Source organism: Syngnathus leptorhynchus, chromosome 18 (genome assembly GCF_054491065.1).
Source record: "Syngnathus leptorhynchus isolate UIUO chromosome 18, UIUO_Slep, whole genome shotgun sequence".
Taxonomy (NCBI): domain Eukaryota; kingdom Metazoa; phylum Chordata; class Actinopteri; order Syngnathiformes; family Syngnathidae; genus Syngnathus; species Syngnathus leptorhynchus.
In genome coordinates, this window is record NC_141212.1 from 3,819,490 (window position 1) to 3,840,696 (window position 21,207).

Sequence of the window (21,207 nt, forward strand, 5' to 3'; positions counted from 1 at the left end):
TTTTTCCCCACTGCCTCTTTTTATTATGAAAGGATCCCATCAACCAGCGCTGGATTTCAGCACCCAGCAGAGATTCTGCTAGATTGATGGATCGCTCCATCATCGGTCCGAAGCTACGCACCGTTCTTTTTCTCTCAAAAGCCAATTTGTATTTGATTGAAAAGCAGGAGGGCAAAAAAAAAAAAGTTTTTCTCCTCGCACAATTAAGTGTCACTAGCGAAGCATCGACAGCGGCGATCAATGAGGTGCGTCGTGGAAATACCTCATCTAGCATTGCATCTGGTTGGCCCATTGATCCGGTACACAGACCTCATACCGCGGCTGTCGCAACGGGGAAGCGACAAGAGCTGCCTTAATCAACAACAAGAAAAAAAAAAAACTTTTCTTTTAAACTTCACGGGCAAGGTTGGCTTAATAATAGAATTAGGCGACGGTTTGGAGTAGTTTTACAAATAGGAGTTTGGGTTTTAAGGAAAAAGTTGGGGTTGGTGTGTCCCAAGAATTTTGCTTCTCCAAAGTTTCAAAGGATGGAATTTGTATTCTTGTTATTCGCCAATTCCACCGTTCTCGCGTATATATGAGAACACAAACAGACAACCGGATTGTCCTTCATAAATCCACAAAGCAGAGGCAGCCTTCCCGACTTACTTTTTTACTCCCCCCCCCCCCCCCTTGGAGGATCCCAAAAGTAAACCACCTTCACACTCTGCTGCCTGGATTTGATTTATTAGCTTCTCGCCACTAGTCTCATCCCGTCCCGGACTCGCCGCTTGCTATTTGCATTGAATGGTGAAAATGTCAGCAAATCCTCTTCCTGAGAAAATGATCCGTCACAAAACGACCACGAGGGAGAAATCTCTCCTTTAGTGGTGCGCCCTTGGTTTTGGGAGAATTTGTCACGCTACACCGGAAGGTGAATTGAGTCGAGCGACTCTTATTTTAGTCTTTGGGTGGTAATATTGTCATTGGGGCTTTCAGGTTAGGGGTCAACGATATTCAGTTTGAGGTTTCAGAATAAATTGGAGGTAAATTCGCAATATGCAGAAGCAGCGGTGTCTTCCCTGAAAGTTCTTCAGGGATGTGCATATTAGTTGTGGTCCAAAATGTAAATTTGCTTAAAGACAGCTTTGAGAAGCCACGCAGGGGAACTATTAGCCTACCCATAAAAAGTGCCACTTCCTGTTTTGCTTTTTGGATTGGATTTTTACTTCCTAGGGAAAAAAAAAAAATAACATCAAATGGGCCCCATGATTTAGTTGGCAGCCTACGAGCACGTCTGTTGTTGCTCAAGGCAACGTCCATAAGCTGTCTCATCTGCGCCGATGACTGCACCTGATTTTATTTGGCTCCGTCGCCATCATCGCTTTCCATTCAGGAATGCGAACGTCGCCGTGTTTGTCGACAAACAAATCTGCTTTCAAGCAGACGGCCGCAAGAGAGGGGGGGAAAAGGATTAAGCAGCGTTTTTTCCCTTTAAGGAGGCCGCGTGGAAAGTTGAATGGTGATTGTTAATCAAGGAGATGCTGAGTCAGTTGTCTGCTCGGCAACCAATCCCAGCGCGCCGGCGGGCCTGGATTAGGACAAAATGTCCGCAGTCTGCTCTCAATCATGGACTGCGTGATCATCGTGTCTCATTATCAAAGCGATTTACAAAGAGTTATTTTGCATTGCTTTCATTTCATTTCATCCATAGAAGTATATTTAAAGGGGCTTATGAATGATGTCAAATGGAACAATTCTAAATTGAATTTAATGAGATATTTTAACTGTCACTGTCTTCAATCATCAATACATTTATTTAACACTTTTTTTATAAAGTAAAAATATTTGAACGTAAATGTAAACAAATCATCTTTGGGCTATAGGGAATCGATTATCTCTCGGAACAGCTTACGACGACATGGCCCGAGCGACCTCATCGGCATTGCCAGACGTCGTAGTCGGTGCGTGATGCGATCGATAAAAAATAGGATTCAATGAGATGCTTATCATGAATCCGCCATCAAGGCACACATCAAGCGTTATTGACGGCCGAGAAGAAGAGAGAAAAAAATGAAAGCGGCGACAAAAGGACAATGGCGACTAGATGAACCTTATCTGTGTGGCGTATGGCAATCTTGGGATGTCGCTGAGGTTTACGTACAATCGCCGCCGTGTCCCGGCTGACCTTTGGCATCGCCGCTTTTGTCCCTTCGAATAAAGCCAACCGAGAGACTTTTCCAAAGCGGCGATCCAACAATCGGCTTTGTTATTTGGCCACACGGGCGGGAATGGAAACAAACCGTCTGGCTCGCGAGCGTGGCTCCGAGCCGACGGGGCTCCGATGGTTCAATCTAATAAGCAGTCACTGGATATCACGCTGGGATGAAAGACTAGATGCGGCCCCGCCATGTCTATTTATGTCACGGTGACTTTGTCAACGCTCGCCATAATAGGCTTCGCGGGTCGAAAAGCAAATCACAGGAGTTGAAACTCCACTGATGCTAACAAACGAAGACAACACAAGAGAACAAGGGGTCTCCTGTATCTACTTCTTGACATGTTGGGAAGAAGCCAATTTGGAGTCGGAGGGAGACTGAGGGGAATTAAATAAGAATCAAACGAGCTCGGCTCGACTCAACATACAAAATGTCGACAATCCGCTGCTTCCTGTTAAGTGCGGTGCGAAAAGGTTGAATTGACTTTCCAGTCATGGAACTCAACGACGGTCCGTTTTCTCGAGTCCTCCTCGGGACTGTCAGCGAAGGACGGCGGGCGAGCTCGTCAGACAGGGCGAGCGTGTCGAGAGGCTCGTCGCCGTCCGTCCGCCGACAGATCCGAGTGGCTGTCGTCTTAGATTTGTTGCAGTCATCTGTCAGCGGCGCCGTTTCGCCCCACCGCTCAAGCGTGCGTGAGAGGCTTTTCGTCAAAGGTGAAAATTTAACTTTGCCCGATTTTATTTGTTTTCTTCTCCCTTCCGTCGTTCATAATTGGCTCGTTCTCCGGAGGCTAGCGAGCGACTACGAAGAGTTTGCAAAGTGCTAATGAAATAAATTAGCAAAGACAGCTGTTGTCAGCTCCGAGGCTCGCCGCCTTGAAAGTACGAGGAAACTGAACGATGGAGCAATTACATTTCCGTGAAAAAAAAATCCTGTAGGTTAGCGCGTTTGTCTTTACAATGCAAATTTGGTATTATCGCGGGGGATAGTAAATTCCAGAGTCATTTGCGGAAGGTGAAAATCAATATTTTCAAACAGAAAATGTTTTGCCTCATTTCTATAACTCAACATGCCAAAAAATAATAATTTAAGAGAACTAGTGGCAGATTTCATTATATAAGTTAACTATGTATGTAATTTTTAAAGGTGCGCTTTTGGATGAACAAACCGGTTGCTCGGAATAAATTCTGGCCATTTTGCTCCCAATAGGCACGCGCACATTAGTCTAATTTTATTCATATTCTCTCCAGTTTTAAACACAGCGAGGAAACCGCACTGTATTTATTATTCTCATTTTTAATCATATTCACCAAGGCCAGCAAGCCATTTTTTATGATTATTATTATTCTTCCATTGATTCCATTGTGGTGTCGTTGCTTTGGGGTTTCCCAGCCAGCCATTTTCGTATTCAACATTATAAATAATTGATCGCCTTTTAAATGCAGATTCTAATAGGGTGAGACTTAATCAGCCTTTTGTGGTCTGACCTCAACTCTGGCCCAACAAATGACTGCAAACTCACTTTTTTTTCTTTTATTTTTTTATCTCATTAAGAGTTTGGTGCTTGCTTTACTCTCACTAACCGGGACAAGCAGACGACAAGAGGCTTCTTGCTATCGGATTAAGTCTTGATGGAAAAACGTTGTTCTTCCCGTTCCTGTGTTGATGAATCAGTTCAGCGTGACGCACGGCAGAATTAAACACTTTGTTGTTTTTGGATAACAATGCGACTTTATTCTCCACTCAGCCACCTTGCTTTTGTTTTTCCTCATTTGGGGTGAAAATGTGTAAAATGTATATATATTTTTTTAAGTCAAAAGAGGAGCGTGCAAAATGTTCACAGGCGTAAAATGAGAGCAATGAATTATTAATAATCCGTGCGCTTCTGAGCTGGCAAATTTAAAAGGCACATGTTGTCTTGTAGGTTTTAACTTTTTGGGGGGGGGAGAATACAAAAAAAGGAAAATGAGTGTGTGGTTTCTATTAAGATGATCAGATTTAAAAGCAAAAAATTCTGCAGCAGTTTTTCAGGTCAAATTTAGAGACAAATTCATTTTTTTTAATTTTACCGAAATTTAGTTAAATAGAATTTAATAGATTTTTTCCATTCATTTTTTTCATTTTAATCTTCTCATTTTAATGTAGTATGGCTTTGTAAATATTTATTAGTTTTCGGCTATTTTTTCCCCATTTATTTAATGTATTTTCTTTAATTTTTCTTGTTCCAAATTCAATATGAATTGAGTAAAAAAAATTGCCTCGTTCCTCTTCCCCTAACCATTAACTCAATTTATTCTTCTAGTTTGCTCGGTAACAAAGTTAAAAGTCCAAGCGACTTTAAAAGCATAACTCGGAACAAAAAATAAAAAAAGGCAAAAAATGAATTAGAGGTTAACGCGGTGAGATTTCCTTCCACACACACCAAATCAATATATAAGATTAAATCTATTAGATTAAACGCTACACAATACCTGCGGAAGCATTTCTGAACCCTCATCATCTAAATGCTAATTACTTGTGCAATTACTTTTGCAAAGTGTTGCTTCTCAACTCGCCAAACTATTAGCTTCAATTTGCCGGCTAATTGCGAGGCGGCGCGTTGCTTCGCTCCTCCAACGCGTCGACTGTTATTTCCCACTAGGCCGTAATCGGATGACTGCGAGGTGCAGCCGGGGGAGGTTACAATCACATTGTCTAATGCGTGCGCGCGTGTGTGGTCTCTTAAATCTAAGGCCTAGGAGACATTTATAAGTTATAAAAGGGAATTTATAAGGCAAATTTGCACACTCCACTCTAGCACCGTGACCACCGCGACATCGATTTTTCCCACCCCCAGATTTCCACGACTTTAAAGTTGAACGAGTCTTCTTTCCGACAGCGGCCTCGCATCGGTGTTGCATGACGATGACCGATTTATGCCTAGGAGGATTATTCTATTGTCTGTCCCCATGTGTTGCTGCGTCGTTTGTGTTCCGATGTTGTTTATGACACGACAAAAACATTTCTTATCTGCGTGTTGGCCAGCGTACACTACCCAAATTAAAACAAATCAAATTTGGAAGGTCGATGGCTGGAATTTCCAGACACCTCGGTACAAACGACTTCTATTTTTGTTGTTAGTTTTACAGGTTGGAAACCTACAGGGGCTTATTTGCACTTTGTCACATGTCAGCTCCACCAGCCCAGACTATATCGAGAACCCCTTAATGAGGCGGTACTCGTTGGTACTCTACGGTTTGAATAGTGTCCGCGTGCGAGTGTGTGTAGTGTGGGCGGTCGTTACTTGTTATTTAAAGCTGGGCGAGAGCTAATTAAAGCATCCTAATAGCCGCTATTGTCAAGTTGTTCATAGAGCGCTATCAGGATGCTACAGTGGTTATTGCACTTAATGCTAGCGCCAAGGCATACTTGACGGCAATGCAGACGTTCCCCCCCCCAGGAACACACACACAAAGGCACACGCGCGCACACACTTTCCTTCCGAGTGCTGTTTTTTTTGTACCCACTCCCAAATATATAGGGCCTCATTTCATCGGCTTAACGACCTCGTTTAAATGAGCTTAATGAAACGCGCTCAAGTACAGGCACGGCCACGCGGTGTCACGCGCACGCACACTACGTCTTCATTATGAGGCCTGTCCGGTCCCCCGTGCAAACAGCACAACTTATTTATTGTCTCCTCTGGTTTCTTTCTGAGGTATATTAATGATGTTGGCCTAACAGGTTGCGTCCATAAACTCACAATTGCTTTTTTAAAATGAACCGCACGCAACACGGATGCAAAGCAGTTGCCAGAAAAAAAATGAATATGAGTTCTTCAAACGAGACATGTAGTCAAAATTGAGTACGTTGCAGAAGTTTGGGGTAAAAGAGTGGAAGATTCCGACCGGATTTGGACATGCGACGGGAAATCGATATTCTGCGGCCGGGACTGCAACCTGACAGCTCAATAAGCTTTGGGGAAAAAGGCGGCTGTTCTTTCTTACGCCGCCGTAACTCCTTGAACATCTCGCTTTCCCTTCGGGGACTTAGCGGCTCACGGCTCCTCGGTTGTTTCACGCAACGACAAAGCGGACGGGGATCGCCGGTGTGCCGCCCGAAACTCGCTTTGACAAGATGACGACGGGTCCGTCTGTCCTCCAGCGGCATCATTACCTCGTTCGGATACAATAAAAGAACTGATATCTCTGTGCAAAGTCTCCGGAAAGCTCTCCGTAGCGAGCAGGAAAGCCCCGTTATTGGAGGCGACCGGTAGTGGCAGGTAATAGAGCGCATATCATTCATTTTTTATTCCTAAATACATACATGGCCGAAGCTAATTGCTGAACAAATGTTTTTTTTTCTTTTTCAAGGAAAAGCGACTCATTTCCTTAAGTGATTAACCGAATTATGAATATTAAGGCTCTCCATCAAAGTGCGACCGCCACGTTTTCTTTTTTCATCTCTTCAATTATCGCATGAAAAACAACACCGGCTTTTGTGCGCACCGAATGAAATGTTTCTTCATCGTCTAAATGGCAACCTCACCCTCATTTCATTAAATCCGTCAACAACTAGTATTATTTCGTGATTAGCTTGATGCGTTGACACGCGAGGCGTCTTTATGAGGACTCGGACTTTCTTTCTTTTTTTTAACGGATGCAATGACAACATGGAAAACTGTTGACAAATAATTAACAGGGGGACTTCAGACGAGGAGGGGTGGAACAAGCATCACTGCAAATTAACTACAGTCTGCCGTTCCGTGCGGTTAACTTTACATCGGTAACGGACAATAACGCCAGATGGTGCGCTTGTCACAAATGCACGCACACGCGCAGGTGAAAATACAAGCCGACGTGTCCCACGTCGCGCCAATCCACACTGTGATTGGTTGTGAGGATTATAGAGCGTCGCTTTTACACGTGTCGGAAGTTCCCGATGGGTATTCCCGACCCGCCGGTCGCTTTTATCCGGTTTGACCGAATGGCAGAAGGGGGGGGGGGGGGACCGAGATGGAAAGCCCGGCACCGGAGGTGTTGGCTGGCTCCCGAGACGCCCGTGTTGTAATTAAAGCCGAGGCGAGCGCTTTGGCTTTTAGACACGGTTGCTCTCCGTTGCCCATTTAGCAAAGAGCTGTTCAAAAGCTCTACGCGAGGAAGACGCGGTGGGAGAAAGTTCCGGTAAAAAACAAATAAAGCGGCATCCTGGGACGAGTGCTGCGGTAACTTGATCACACATTACGGTCTGGAGCTAACAATCGTTTCTAGTTTAGGGACCGATGCCCAAAGAGGCTCGAAATCAACCCAGATTTGGAGTTGGGAAGTAGAAAGTGGAATCAAGTCTGGTCACATGCCAAACTATTTGACCTCTATGGGCCACTGTAGTTCGTACTTGTCTGATTTCACAGGAAAGTCAGACTGTCACTGACTGAGGATCATTTGCATAGTCAAAGTGGGGTGGGGGTGGGGGGGGGAATAGCTCTGAGGACGAGCCTCGCTCTTGGCAGACTGAGAAAATGTGAGATGAGGCTGGGAGGGGGAAAATGGTTTGGCAAGAACCGAGGCGTTGACGGGAGCGGTTCGGATGGCAGGCTCCGAGAGACAGACGGAGGCCAACCATGACGACGGGCGGGCAGAGAAACATTTCCACGGGAAAGTAAGACGGAAAGCAAACCGCGGGCAGAAACTTCATACAAGTGATGGAAGTCTTACCTTGGTCGACGCCGAAGCCACCGAGCCGGCTGGCGCGATGCCTCGCTTGACCGCCACCTCGCCGGCCGACGTCGTCACCACGACGGCCGTCGGGGTCGGGAGCAGTGACGGGATAACGGGCAGGGGGAGGAGCCCCGGGCGGTTGTTGCCGTTGATGACGGCAGAGGCACAGCTATGATTGGCCCCCCCATTGTGGAGCCGGCGCTCCCAGGGTGCTCGGTAGTCGCGTTCAAAGCGGTGGTGGTGGCGTGACATCACTTCCTCGTCCTCTCAGAGGGAACAGCAAGGGCAGGCCTGCCAGACAAGCACAAGCAAAGGTCACATTTGTGTCTTTTGTTTTCAGCATTTTTATATTTAGCGCATCTGTGTAGTTGAGCAATTCACTTCCAATCATTCTTGGAGAAAATACTGAAAAGTGGTGCTAAGCAGTTGGCAGAACTGCTTTAAAAAAAAAAATGTTGAGATGTCACTCCCCACTGCTTTTTTTTTTTCCCCCTCCCTTCACACCGTCCGCCTGCCTGCTCGCCTTCTCCTCCCCCCCTCCTTTAATAACCTTGAATTTTCTGAGCGGCTACAGTTGTATTACCTCTAAAAATATGCGAGGCGTAGAGAGGAACACGGTGCTCGTCCGGCGGAACAATGACGGCGGTTTGCGCCAGCTAATATTCTCCCTTATCTCCGCAGCTGCACACTTCAGACCAGGAGAGAAGAGGGCAAGCAAGTAAATCTTCCGCAACATTGCTAGAAAATAAATACGCTCGGGGTTTATAGATATATAAATATACGTGGGGAGTCGATTTGAATAAAAAACAGACACACAAAGTCACACTATCTCGTGCAAGTGGCAGCTGCACGACGGGTGTCACCCAAACACAAAAATGGCGCTACGCTTGCGATTGTTGAGGCGAGCAGATGGATCTGAGCTTCTTAATTAGCGAGTCTTAAATTCTCTGCATAACTATGAGTCGGCTTTAAAAAGGTCTGCGTGAGTGTGTGTAGGCGGACTGGTGGCTGAGAATTGGACCCGGCGAGGAAGAGGAGGAGGAAGAAGATGAGGAGGAGGAGGGGAAGCAGACACCCCGGCACACCTGTGCGTTCTGCCAGAATGGATCAAAACTTAAATTCATCACAAGCGCCCTGGGGATGCGCTGCCAATCGCTATTCGGCCATTTTGTGTCATATCCAATCAACCGCAATGGGAGGAAAAGCTGAAACAAGGGATGACAACATAACGGGTATTAAAAATGTCTCGTGCGGATGCAGACGTATCAAATTGCTAATTCGGGTAGCCTTAAAATGAGCTGTGAGATCATAGATGGATTAAAGAACTTTACTTTAGCGACCGCATAACATTCTCAGCAATTAAGGTTTGTTTATGAAGACATAATTGCTCTTACGGAATGGGGGGTTTTTTCCGGGCGGCGTTTATTTCCAACCAGACGACAAAGTCGCCGGCGCGCGCATGCAGGTGTGCAAACACTGACGGGAGGTGATTAGCTGATTTTTTTTTTATTTTATAAATAACTCCTTCCTGTTAAAGATGGCATCTGCCCAGCGACACGTCGGGCGTGTGCCACACCAAAATCACGCGGGAGTACGTTTGTAGACGGAAGGAACGCGACAGGTGGATGTTACCAGACACTAAACGGCGTTCAGCAGCAAAAAAAGCGTGCATGTCAATGTGTGTGTGTGTAAGCAAGAATGGACGCCAACATATGTGTGCGGGCAAAATGTGCAATGTTTGCTTTTTGCTGCCACATTCCAAATCTGCCTGCTACCGATACTCCCAAAGAGAACGGACTCCATTTCCAATCTGTGATCGGGTTTACTTCTATTGACCCGGTGGCAGTGCCGCTTCACACACAAACACACGCATGTACACACTTGCCGCACTAATGATCAATTCATCCATCAGGCGTACGCGCGTGCTACAAATGAGCCTCGCCGAAAATGGATCTGCTGTAAGTTCTGCAGGAACAAGATATTGCTGTAAATGAGCAGCTCCCGTGAGACACGCGCGCGCACACACACACACACACAAACAAAGCAGTGAATCTGCTGACAGATCCTCCAGGACAACACAATGTTCATCCTGACATTTAAATCGAGCAACGGTGCAGGAGTAGGAACGTCAAAAGCTTCACTCGCACACGAGCAACAAAAGGGCAAACATGCCCTGCAATAGGAACCTTTTTGGATGCTCCTCTTCTAATTGGCTTTGTTGACTGAGCAAGACTTTCTCAAAAAAAGCTAACTCATAATCACGGAGAAGGATCCAGCTAGACCAGAAACAAGTGCAAATGTCTACTCAAAAATTGAATAAAAATTAAAATTTACAATGATAGTTGTTCTGAAATCAAAATTTCAACTCAAAACATATTTTCCAATGACTGTCTCCACGTTATTTACTGCAACGTGAACCTCGTTTACCTGCCACGACGTTCCTGGGATTGATTCTTCGTATTTGTCACCACAATTAATCCTGTCGCTTTGAGGAGAATTAGTACTTCTACTACGATTGCTACAGCTCATTAGTGCTCTGGAAAAAAACAGGCAGTCAGTAGTGGGCCCTGTAATAAATATAGGACATCTCGGGGAAGAAAAAAAAAAAAAGCCTGCAGGCCAAGCTGCTGTTTTGCAGCCCAAATAGCTTCTGCTTGGGTGATTAATGGCGACGCGGAGGATGGCCCGGCTTAAATAGTTCCAGTTTAGCAGGACAACTGGGAGGGATTTGACTCACAAACATGTAAACTGCCAGGTAATCGGCGGGCAGGGTGGCTAATGCTACGCTAAAGCCCATACAACAAAACGTACACGGTAGCTAGCACCTGCTGCTGTGATTGTCAACAAATATCATTTTTGCAGTTTTTTTGTTTGCTAGTGCTAACGCAACAAATACTGAAAGCGAGTGATTCGTTAGAACGTTCGAATATTCGCGTGGGACCAGGCAGACGCGGACGTTCTTAACAAAGACATCAACTTATTGAGATCAAGACGACCCTTTAGTTGAATTTAATCGAGGTCAAACGAAGCAAAGTCGACGTCCGAAAGCAATCATAGGGAGACTGACGATTAAACACTGAGCGCCGATTAAACAGTTCACAATGTAAATTTGGTTCAGGAAAGATAAAGCGGAGTGTCAACATGTCACATTTTTAAATATCTCTCTCTGCACCCAGGAATCCCCTCGTGTGACATAACGCTACATTTCATCTGCTCCTTTTGTAAAGTCCAAACAAAGAGAGGTTGTGGAGACAACATTCTCTCCATCGGTGAAAATTCTGTCACTTTGCCTTCAAAGACGCCAAGATCCCAGGAGTGGTTCTCGCTTTCACCACTTATCTCACATCCCGAGGCTTAGCTTGCCCTAAAAGGCCTTCTTTGTCTACGTTTTACATCGGTATGAACACACGACCTTTCAGATACGCACGGCGAGCGCCTGGAGTGGGATTCGGGAGATTAATGGCCCAGCACATGGTTGGTGGTGGGGGGGAAGGGGCTCAAATGACCAAAAAGAAGTATTGATCAGGAAATGCTGGTCATAAAAGTACTACAAGTTGCCATTCCTTTTATTTATGAGTGTTGAGGAACACAGGCCCAAATTGTTTTTCAATGCAGGAAATAAAAGTCAAGGTGTCTGAAGTGTAAATACGCAAGTAACATGGGGATCTAAAAAAAAAAAAAAACGGGCATTTTGTGCCAAGCAGCTGTGCTACCCAGAGCGCGAGAGCTCATTTCCGACAATTGTCTGACATTTTAACGAGGGAATGATTGATCCCTTCATCACAAAATGACCAGCGGATTAGCCGATAATTAAAATCCGTCATTAGCGGCGGCCTCCGACGCTAATTTGTCATTCCTTACAAATGATTTAGCAGCCCGACGCTTGGCAAAAGAAAGGACGTGAGCCAAACCTAAAAAAACCAAACTCCTTAAATCGACGGAGCAGATTAGCCGAAAACATGATATTCGTGCTGGAGCAAGGTACAGAGTGATTGTCTTTAAACCCACCCAGTGGTCCGATTGTTGGAGTGAACAATGCTGAGCCACGGTTGACGGGATTAATTAACAGGGATTAATTTTCTCGACATTCTTTCTTTCACACTCTTGTTTAACTTTCTCCTGCCGTCCAATAATCTGCCAATTGCCTCTGCAAGCTCTGGATTAAGACAGTATGTGTCCGTCTGCATGGTCTGTCAAAAATCTGAGAGAATTTATGCATTTCCTATTACTTCTAAAATAATGGTATGAGCCCAGCCCAAAGCGTCACCTTGAAAAAAACCTAACCCAAATTCAAAACATAACCCCGACGCAAACCCAAATCATAATCCCAAAAAAAAACCTTGTGCCCTTGTTCTTCTTCTCCCCTCCACTAACAAAGAGAATCAGCCACGCGAAGATGAAGAAAGGGAGCGGCGAACACTGCCGGACGACATCAGAGAGCCGATGTGAGATAAAGTAGGAGAAGAAGATGAGGAAGAGGAGGCCAAATGAGAAGGGAGAGCGGAGAGATGGAGGAGTGGTAGGGGGAAGAAGAAAAAAAAAACCACACATGTTCTTTCATCAACACAAGACCGCGCTAAATCACTTTCCTGGCAAGAACAGAGCGTCTGCTATCTCGCCTTTTTAATATGTTGCCAGAGTGACGGTGCGTGATACAAGATGTGGACCAGGAGGTGGGGGAGCTGGAACTGCTGGAGAAAGGGAGGGGGGGCTATTTCAGCATTGTTTTTGCCAGTCATTTATATGTAATTTTATTTTTAACTTTCAAAGTATTTGTTGAACTTTACAACTGAGAAAAAAATCTGTATTTGTTTTTTAGGGAATATTTGAATGTCTTTGTCTTAATTATATTCCATGCATATATTGCAAAATGATCCAAAAATGACTGCTTCAAAACAAAATGGCTTTTCTGAGACTTTTTTTTTTTGTGCGTCTAATAAGTCTTTTTTTTTTGTTTCCATTTTAGTTTCATTTTTTATTTGTATCAGTTTTTCATATAGTGAATATTTGTCAAGTTCAAGATTAAAAAAAGGTCACAATAAGTATTGTGCAATAAAGTCAACTACAGGAATCATCGTGATTGGCTACAGTGTCACACACACACACACACACACACACACACACACTGGCTCGGCTGCCTTATCTCGTGTCCTTTCTCATAGACTCTTAATGCATCACAACCAGCTCCTCTCTGGTCGCCGAGTGTCTACTATGATATGGGGGGGGGGGGGGGGGGAACAGAGTATTACAGTACATCGGTACAAACTGGGTGCTGTGCTCCTGCGCAGGTCACATTGATTTAGTGGATATTGAAGCACTTTCAGAGGGGGGGGGGCTTTCCCCTCTCAAATGTGCACCACCGCCATCATCCAAGCGAGCAGATTACGCCCCGACCCGGCAGCTTGACCTTCACTTAACTACGGGCCCATCACGCCGTGCCTTGTGTTTTATTGACTTGATTCCATCTCGGCGTCTTCAAAACTGGACAGCAAATGTTGTTACCCAGAGCGTCTCCTCGGTGCGCGCACACACAGCGTTTGGCCCCCCTTTTGAAGTGGCGCTAAATAAGTAATGGGCCGTCTCATCGGCTTTGGCTAGCCACTAACCGGATGGCTTACAGTAAAGGGAGATTAATGGATGCAGGGATGGAGATAAACGGACGAGTGGCCTGTGACGACGGCTAAGTGACTTATAGTATGCGCCGCGCGCCACTTGGTCGACCGCACAGCATCCATTTGTGTGTCCCCGGAGCAGAGACGTGCGTAAAAAATGACACAGAGGGAAATCAAAGCTTGTTGTCACGGAGAAGCTGACCTCCATCCACGCTGGAGAGGTTGCCAACCCCTTGGGCCAGTTCAGAGCCAGGTCACGCTCGCGGAATATTTCTTATTAGAATCATTTATAACTTACTGTGTCGGTAATTTTCCCTTTTTACCGTTTTGATTGCGTTAGCAAAAAAAAAAAACGGTCTGTGGCGACTTCACAATAACAAGCTAAGAGCTTTAATCCTCCACCACCGAACTTTACAAGTGGACACAAAGCAGTCGAGAGAACCCATTTGGCAGAGCACTTTAATGGTGTGGCTGCGGTTCTTAAACACTTCCATTTATTGCTACAACACTACTTGGAGTTGATCTCGGAATGTTTACGACGGAAGAAATGTCACGCTCGAAACCGACGAGCCTTTTAGGACATCTTCGTTTTCTCCCTCACATGGTGGCCGCTTGGGCTCGAAATTTCAATGTCAAGTGGCCCGGAACATAAGAGAAGCTAACTTTCTGACATTTTTAGTGTGACAGCCGCATATAATTAATGTAAATGCAGCATTGTCTTATCCCTCGTTTCGCTCCGCCAGTTCCATATCCCCGCCGGCGGCGCTGGTTGGCGGACCGAAGGACGCCGGTGACCTCGCGCTGATCAATTTGCTCAATTTAAGCTTAATTAGCCGCCCACAAACGGCACGGCCAATCCATCTGCCTCGCTCCGGCTCTAATCATCTTGACGCCGTACCGCCATTCTGGCGCCCTCGGAACGACAGCAAGGTTATCTTCTGACGCACAAAGTGTCCGGCGCTGCTTCCTCCTAAGCCGGCTTTTTAACAAGTGCTCATTTACGAGAAGCCGGCACCGCGGGCGCAATCAACAATGCCCCCCCCGGGTCGTGCATAAAGACGCGGTAACAAATCCGACTGGGTCCACTATGGAAAAGCAGTTTGGGAATTGGTTATAAAAAAAAGTCGCTCCCGCGGTTGCTACAAGGGAGCTTTGCAAGCACGCAAGATAATGAACGTCTCGGCGGGAAACTTGTTCATAAATAAAACAAGCCGCGGTACAGCCGCATGGCATTTACTGTGCTTTTTCCTGAAGAAAGGGGAAATCAATGCTAATGGCGCACACACACACACACACACACACACACACACTGAGTAAATAGGCATCGCCCGGTGGCACTTTGACCTATGGTCGGTGAAGGCATGACTGTGCATGAAGTGAAGCAAATTCCGAGGAAGCGCGGTTAAAATCTCGACAAAATGCGGTATTTGGTATTCCGTACGAGGAGACAACCTGGCGCCCCTTTCCGACTGATCGGATTATTAAGCCGGTCTACATTTAATGATGCAGTGAAAGGACCCTAGCCGTCCCTCTTTTATGGCAAATCCTTCAAATTGGGAGGATTCCCTAGTCAGATTTGGCAAAGTACCCGTTAGGACAATTTTTGTGATAAATCGGTATCAGGGACTAATTTTCATTTGCGGAATAAATTGAAGGATTGCTGAGATTTCTGACAAGACAGGTAGGTGTGAGAGAAGAGCGCTTTCACACCACCTGGTATCTATTGAAGCGGGAAAAAAAAAAAAACAGTGATAGAGGCAATGTCGGGAATGAAGACTCCTGGCTTGGGATTTATGCATCATCTATGGACGTGACTTCTCTAGCGGGAAACAAATACCCGAAATGTGTTGCGCTAAATAGGAGAAGAAAAGTCGCTGTTCAAAACTGTCATCGGGGATGAGCGTCATATCATTGGTCAACATAGAAAATTGCCAGAGGGACATCAGCTAAGACTTCTTGTGACCTTTAAAGACTTCTAAAGATGACATTTTGCGCTCGTATCCGTCCAAATCAGAGTCGCGGCTTGACAGAGGACTCGTTTTTAAAACGTTTTTAAGAATGGCCATATCTCAAAGGGAAATGTTGGTAGCGAAATGTCCTTATCGATCCAATTTCTGACCTTGGCTACCAGAGCCAGATTAGAACAAGCAACCTACCAGATAGTTCATTTGAACTGACTTTAGGATAACAAGGTCATGGTTTCCACCCCTAAAAGTTTGAGAACTCAACGCTAACATCAGCGAGACCGAAAAGAGCTATTAAGAAAAAAAAAAAAAGGGAAACCGACGCCACAGTTTTTCCGACGTCTCTTCATTAATGCACGGAAGCGAAACGTAGGGGGAAGAAGGTCACGCTGTCCCCCTTCTCTCAGGCTGGTGCGCCAACGAAGAAAAAAAAAAAAAAAAGAAAAAAATCACACCGACATCGGAGTTAAGAGCTCGTCAAGTACGAGGTAATGAGGCTACTTGGAGACGGCGTCAGACTTCAAGGTTAATGGAACACCTGCCAGTGCAGGGAAGAAAAAGATAACCCAGGAAGGTTTTGTGTCTCATTTTTTTTTTCTCCTCTTTGACGCAAAGCCTCCAGACGTCACCCAACAAAGTGACGGGGGAGTCAGCGGGAGGCGATGAAAGTCTCTTCGACGACATGAGTCACAACCCGAAGGTGAGGTGCAATCAAAGAGGCTCGCGGTAAAATTGGGATTGACTGTTCAGGAGGAACGATCAGGGTGGCGGGAATGCTTTTTTCACCCCCGTTAATCAAGCCCTTTTACCCAATAGACAAATATTGAGACGAGGATCAAACAAGCCGCCGGCGGCTTCCTGCTTCCTCTCGCCGGCTGGCTGACGGAAAGCGGCCCACTGAAAATTATGCAAATGCGCGTCAGGCTAACCAACGAGAAGGATGGCAAATTAGCGGGCTGTTTAGTCTCGCAAATGGCGCTAAAGCAGATGAAGGGCCTCCGCCGCCTGATTTCATTATCTGGATGGAAAATGGCAAGTGGCAGAAGAGCTACATTTAAGAAAATATAATAAATAAAATAAAGGAATTGCTGCAACATTTGCATTTTTTTTTTTTTAAATACTATCAATCAAAGACAACACATTTTTTATACACAATTACCATGACAACCAAAGACGAGAAAAGAGATATGGGGGTCACGAGAGGTTGGCCGTGTGGTAGGGCCAACAAGTCGGAATATCAAATTAGTGAAATGAATGCGACAAGACAAAGAGGTGAACGGGAAATGAAAGTAAAGAATGGGCGAGCATTCCGATAATCAATAGAGCGTGACGTGAAAAGAGAGAGAGAGCATATCACTGCTCATTAGTCGTAGCCCAGCACAAGCTCGAGCAGAAAGATTGTCAGCGGCTCGTAATCAGATGAGCGGTGCCACTCGTGAATTCCGGCAGAAGCACACCGACTATTGTCCTCCTCCTCTGTAGGAGCTTATCACATTCTCATCCTCTTCGTGCTTAAGTTACAAAACTCACAGAAGGTGCTCCTCATAGAAAAATGCATGTTGAACAGATATTATTCATTGAAAACATTACAAAACAATCCCATACGCACTAGTTATGTAGATTCATTAAGCAAATGGCTGATTTAGCTTCGCTACTTTTTGAGGAACCGTCTAGGAATCTAAACTCCACATCCTCGAGAATGCTACGAGAGCGACATACAAGACAGGCCCCAAAAAAAAAATAAAAAAAAAATCAATTCTTCCTTTTCAAGCTGCCCATTAAAAGGCGCCAAGGAGACGTGGAGCATTTGTTGAAAGACGCACCATTACAGCATATTATGTATTCTGTTGCGAGGGCGCCCGGCATGCTCCATTACACTAAACCGCCAAACATGAAGCAGAGTCCATTCTGTGCCGACAACGAGAAATTCAAGCCCACTAAGAAATTCCGGGTGAAATATTCAAACACTCTATCAAAATACCAAAGAAAAGAAATTGAGGCCTATAAGATGATTGCTATAAAAAGTTGCAAAAGCCCATCCGAGACGTTTTCTTTCGGGTTGGAAGCGGCGCTGCTGCTCTTGTTACTCGTCTCTTGGCATTGACAAAATCCTCAGTGTTCTTTAATGCTGCGCCTGTAAACAGGTCCATACAGTATCATAAACGCAGAGTGCGGCATATCCCTTTAAAAAGCCGCCCTCGGCGGGTCTGATTCTGTCAGAACCGCGGCACAGAACTCTCAGTCAGGCCGGACCGGCTGGGGAGATAAGAGTCTTTGCACCAGCGAGCTGCAGTGCGTTCCATTCCATTTTCAACGAGCCCACACAGTGTGAAGAACCCTCCCAGCCAAACCATACAACAAACTGGTGTCATGTTTCCATCAGAACAAACTTCAGCCAACGGAGAGAAAACTTTGTATGGGAAAATCAAATCATATCAGGTTCTCTAGGAAAAACGGTTCTTTCAAAATATTAATTGGAAAAATTCAATTACTACTGTAAAAAGTATTACATTCGACTACACCCCCTTTCCAATGTGTTCCTAATACGGGTTGGCTTTTTCTCTTTTTGTAGTGGATGCATTTTGCATGAAGCGGATCAAAAGAGCCGCCTCCTCATCTGATCCGCCTTTAAAGCCTTCGCAGAGTTCAAAGTCCGTTGCCCACCCTTGGACTCGGTTCCCAATCCTGTCAGCCTCCTAAAGTCAATGAACACTGGCATAGAATCTCTCTATATAAAACTGTCAACATTTGAGGCGCCAAAGGAGAAAAAACAGAAGAAGAAAAAAAATCTTGAGGGTGCCAAGTGAAAAGAGCAAAACAAATAAAAGCCAAAACTCCTCCAAGAGTGTTCTTTTCACTCCCTGGTGCCGCTTGCTGAGCTTTCTACTTTCAACTTTTAAAGCCCTCGCCGTAACTGCTGAGGTGTGCATCTTTTTGTTTCTGCGCAATCGATAAACACAAATGGAAGAAAGAAAAAAAAAGACGGCTAAAGAAGCGAATAAGAGGAACATAAGGCAGAAAGGTGATTCTTGTGTGGGCCGGCGAGAATGCCGAGGGCTCGATTGAAGCACGCTTTCATGGGAGCTCATTTTAGCATTTTTCTAGAGTGGAACAGCCAAAACATCCCTAATATTCACTATTCGGCTACAGATTTTTGACAAATATGACCATTTCCAAAAGACTGAAAGACACACACTCACTCATATGCACACTGTATTTGATGTATCAAGTGTTTCTTTATCCATGTGTAAACATGCTTTCGTGCTTGCTTGTGTTTGCATATGGCCTTGTTTGTTTACGTTGTTGTTGTGTGTACATGTCCGTGTGTGAATGGGTGTGTGCACACACACACACACACACACACACAGAGAGAGCGAGAGCGAGAGCGAGAGCGAGAGCGAGAGCGAGAGCGAGAGCGAGAGCGAGAGAGAGAGAGAGAGAGAGAGAGAGAGAGAGAGAGAGAGAGAGAGAGAGAGAGAGAGAGAGAGAGAGAGAGAGAGAGAGAGAGAGAGAGAGAGAGAGAGAGAGAGAGAGAGAGAGAGAGAGAGAGAGAGAGAGAGAGAGAGAGAGAGAGAGAGAGAGAGAGAGAGAGAGAGAGAGAGAGAGAGAGAGAGAGAGAGAGAGAGAGAGAGAGAGAGAGAGAGAGAGAGAGAGAGAGAGAGAGAGAGAGAGAGAGAGAGAGAGAGAGAGAGAGAGAGTAAAAAGAATACACACACACACACGGGCTTTTGATGGCGCTATTTCACTTGCCAGAGTGTAAAGACGCTAAAGGATCGACTCGTCGTGCCGTTCCCTTGGGTTTTGTCGACACGGATCATTCTATTGTCTCACACACGATAAAAAAAAACAACAACATCCAAGTCAATCTTGTTGATGACAGGCTGACAAATAACGTTAGCGTTCATAAGGCTTACGATATTTGATGGGGATGCTAAGTGTTTCAAAGGGCTAACAAATGCTATAAATAACGATAACCAAAATGGATTTAATGCTGAAAAAGAGGCAGAATGTGCCACATATGGTCTAACAAATAACCTTAGTTTATCGTTTTTATTATGCGGCAATGTGGTGATTTCTAAATGTTCATAAAGACAGTCAATGTGCAAAACATGCCACCGGGGAGCTAGTAAGCATGCTAACAAGCCCCAAAAAACATCTCAATCTGTGATAGTTGTTATGGACAACCATTTCTATTTGTACTTAAAGCTGCAAAATTAGGTCAGATAAATGAATAAAAAGCTAACAAATAACGCTAGCGTCATGAAGATAAAAGGAAAATTGGCTCAATGTGCCACAGGAGGTCGTGAACATTCTACCGGGCCTCGGAAACAGATCAAACCACGACGCGTCTCGTTAATAACCATTGTATGCTAAAAGGTCCCTTGAAGACTTCTTAAGAACCACGATAACCATGACACTTCTCAAACCTGAAATGGTTGTAAACTAAAAGTTCGGGCCATGAAGAAGAGTTGGCTAACATTGCTAACAACACTAATCGCAAAAAATAAGACAAAAACAATTGTTGGCATTACTACACAGTTGTACAATGCTTCAAAAGAGCATCACAATATGGGTGGACTGAAAAAGAAAAAAGTCAAATGTGCCAGGGGAGCTTGTTAGCCCACTCACCAACATGCTAACACACAGCAGGTGAGCGGATTAAGCATATTTATCGACTTTTTGCAGACACCCAACATTTATTCATGAGGGCTAATCATTCAGAGTGACATTTTACAAACACTGGATGACACTTTCTAACACTCTGTAACCTGCCGCCAGGATAAACATTGAAATTAGCCTCCGGCCCTTGCATCAAACATAATTGAGCTCATTGACTAGCGCGTGTAGAATGAGAAGAGGGAACAATTCAAATCATACAAAACAGACAAAATTATCTGATGGCCAAATCCATCTGCATTACGGATCCACAGATTACGCGTGATTACCAAAATGTTCATTTCTCAATGCGGGAAGGGCAAACAAATGACAAAAATCAGGGAAGAGATTGAATCGGCATTTTTTGCTCAAGAGTGAAATGCAATTATAAAGCCAGCTATGACACGGCAAATAAATTACAGCTCCTTGTCTTCTCGCTGAAGTCTTCCAGGGAGTCAGATTGCATTTTTCTTATCTTTTTTTCTGTTATTTACAGTTGCCATCATGTGCTATGACAAAGTCAGTGCCATGGTAGCATATTGAGCAAATCTAATCAACATGACTGTTAGTCATCTCGTAAGACAGAGCGGCCATTTAGAGTCACTGCTGCTGTTCATTACCGACTATCGAGTTCAATTGCAGCCGAGCTTGTGCAGGATCACATTCGATAGCCCAACTTGATTGCCCAATCTTATTCTGATCACAAAATGTGCTTGAAATGGAAGTCGGTAACCCTAAACCAAGCTTGAAACACGAATAATTTTTCCGTAGCAATCCGAACCTTGACACAATGCCTCCCTCTCTGTTCTTGCGCGATCGCTCCTCTCGTCTCCCTTTTGTGCGAGGCTGTGAATGGGCGCTTTGACGGCTGACACATGAGCAACTCGAGTCCATCGTCGGCGGCCAGATGAAAAACAAACGCAGACATTTTTTATTCTTCCCGCAATGGCAGTCAACAGCAGATTAGATCATCTTTCGTGTGGAAAACTCCCTATGAAACGTTAGTTAGCCGATCTTATTGGGCTTAATCAAGCGTGGCACAGAGGTAGCGCTTAAACGCCGACGGTGAACATAAATGGCA

At 45.0% G+C, this 21,207-nt stretch overlaps 1 protein-coding gene across 5 annotated transcripts in view; it reads right to left on the bottom strand.

Moving 5' to 3' along the window:
* The window catches only part of klhl29 (kelch-like family member 29), an 86,162-nt gene that overhangs the window by 45,745 nt on the left and 19,210 nt on the right, over positions 1 to 21,207 (bottom strand). For 4 of the 5 annotated variants that reach the window (XM_085936867.1, XM_085936869.1, XM_085936870.1 and 1 more), the window contains one exon: positions 7,892 to 8,185. In XM_085936867.1, the coding sequence (XP_085792993.1) occupies positions 7,892 to 8,146 (255 nt within the window). In that variant the 5' untranslated portion in view covers positions 8,147 to 8,185. Of the gene's footprint in view, positions 1 to 7,891; positions 8,186 to 8,477; positions 8,583 to 21,207 lie in introns of all 5 variants that reach the window. The other variant, XM_085936868.1, reaches the window with a different exon arrangement.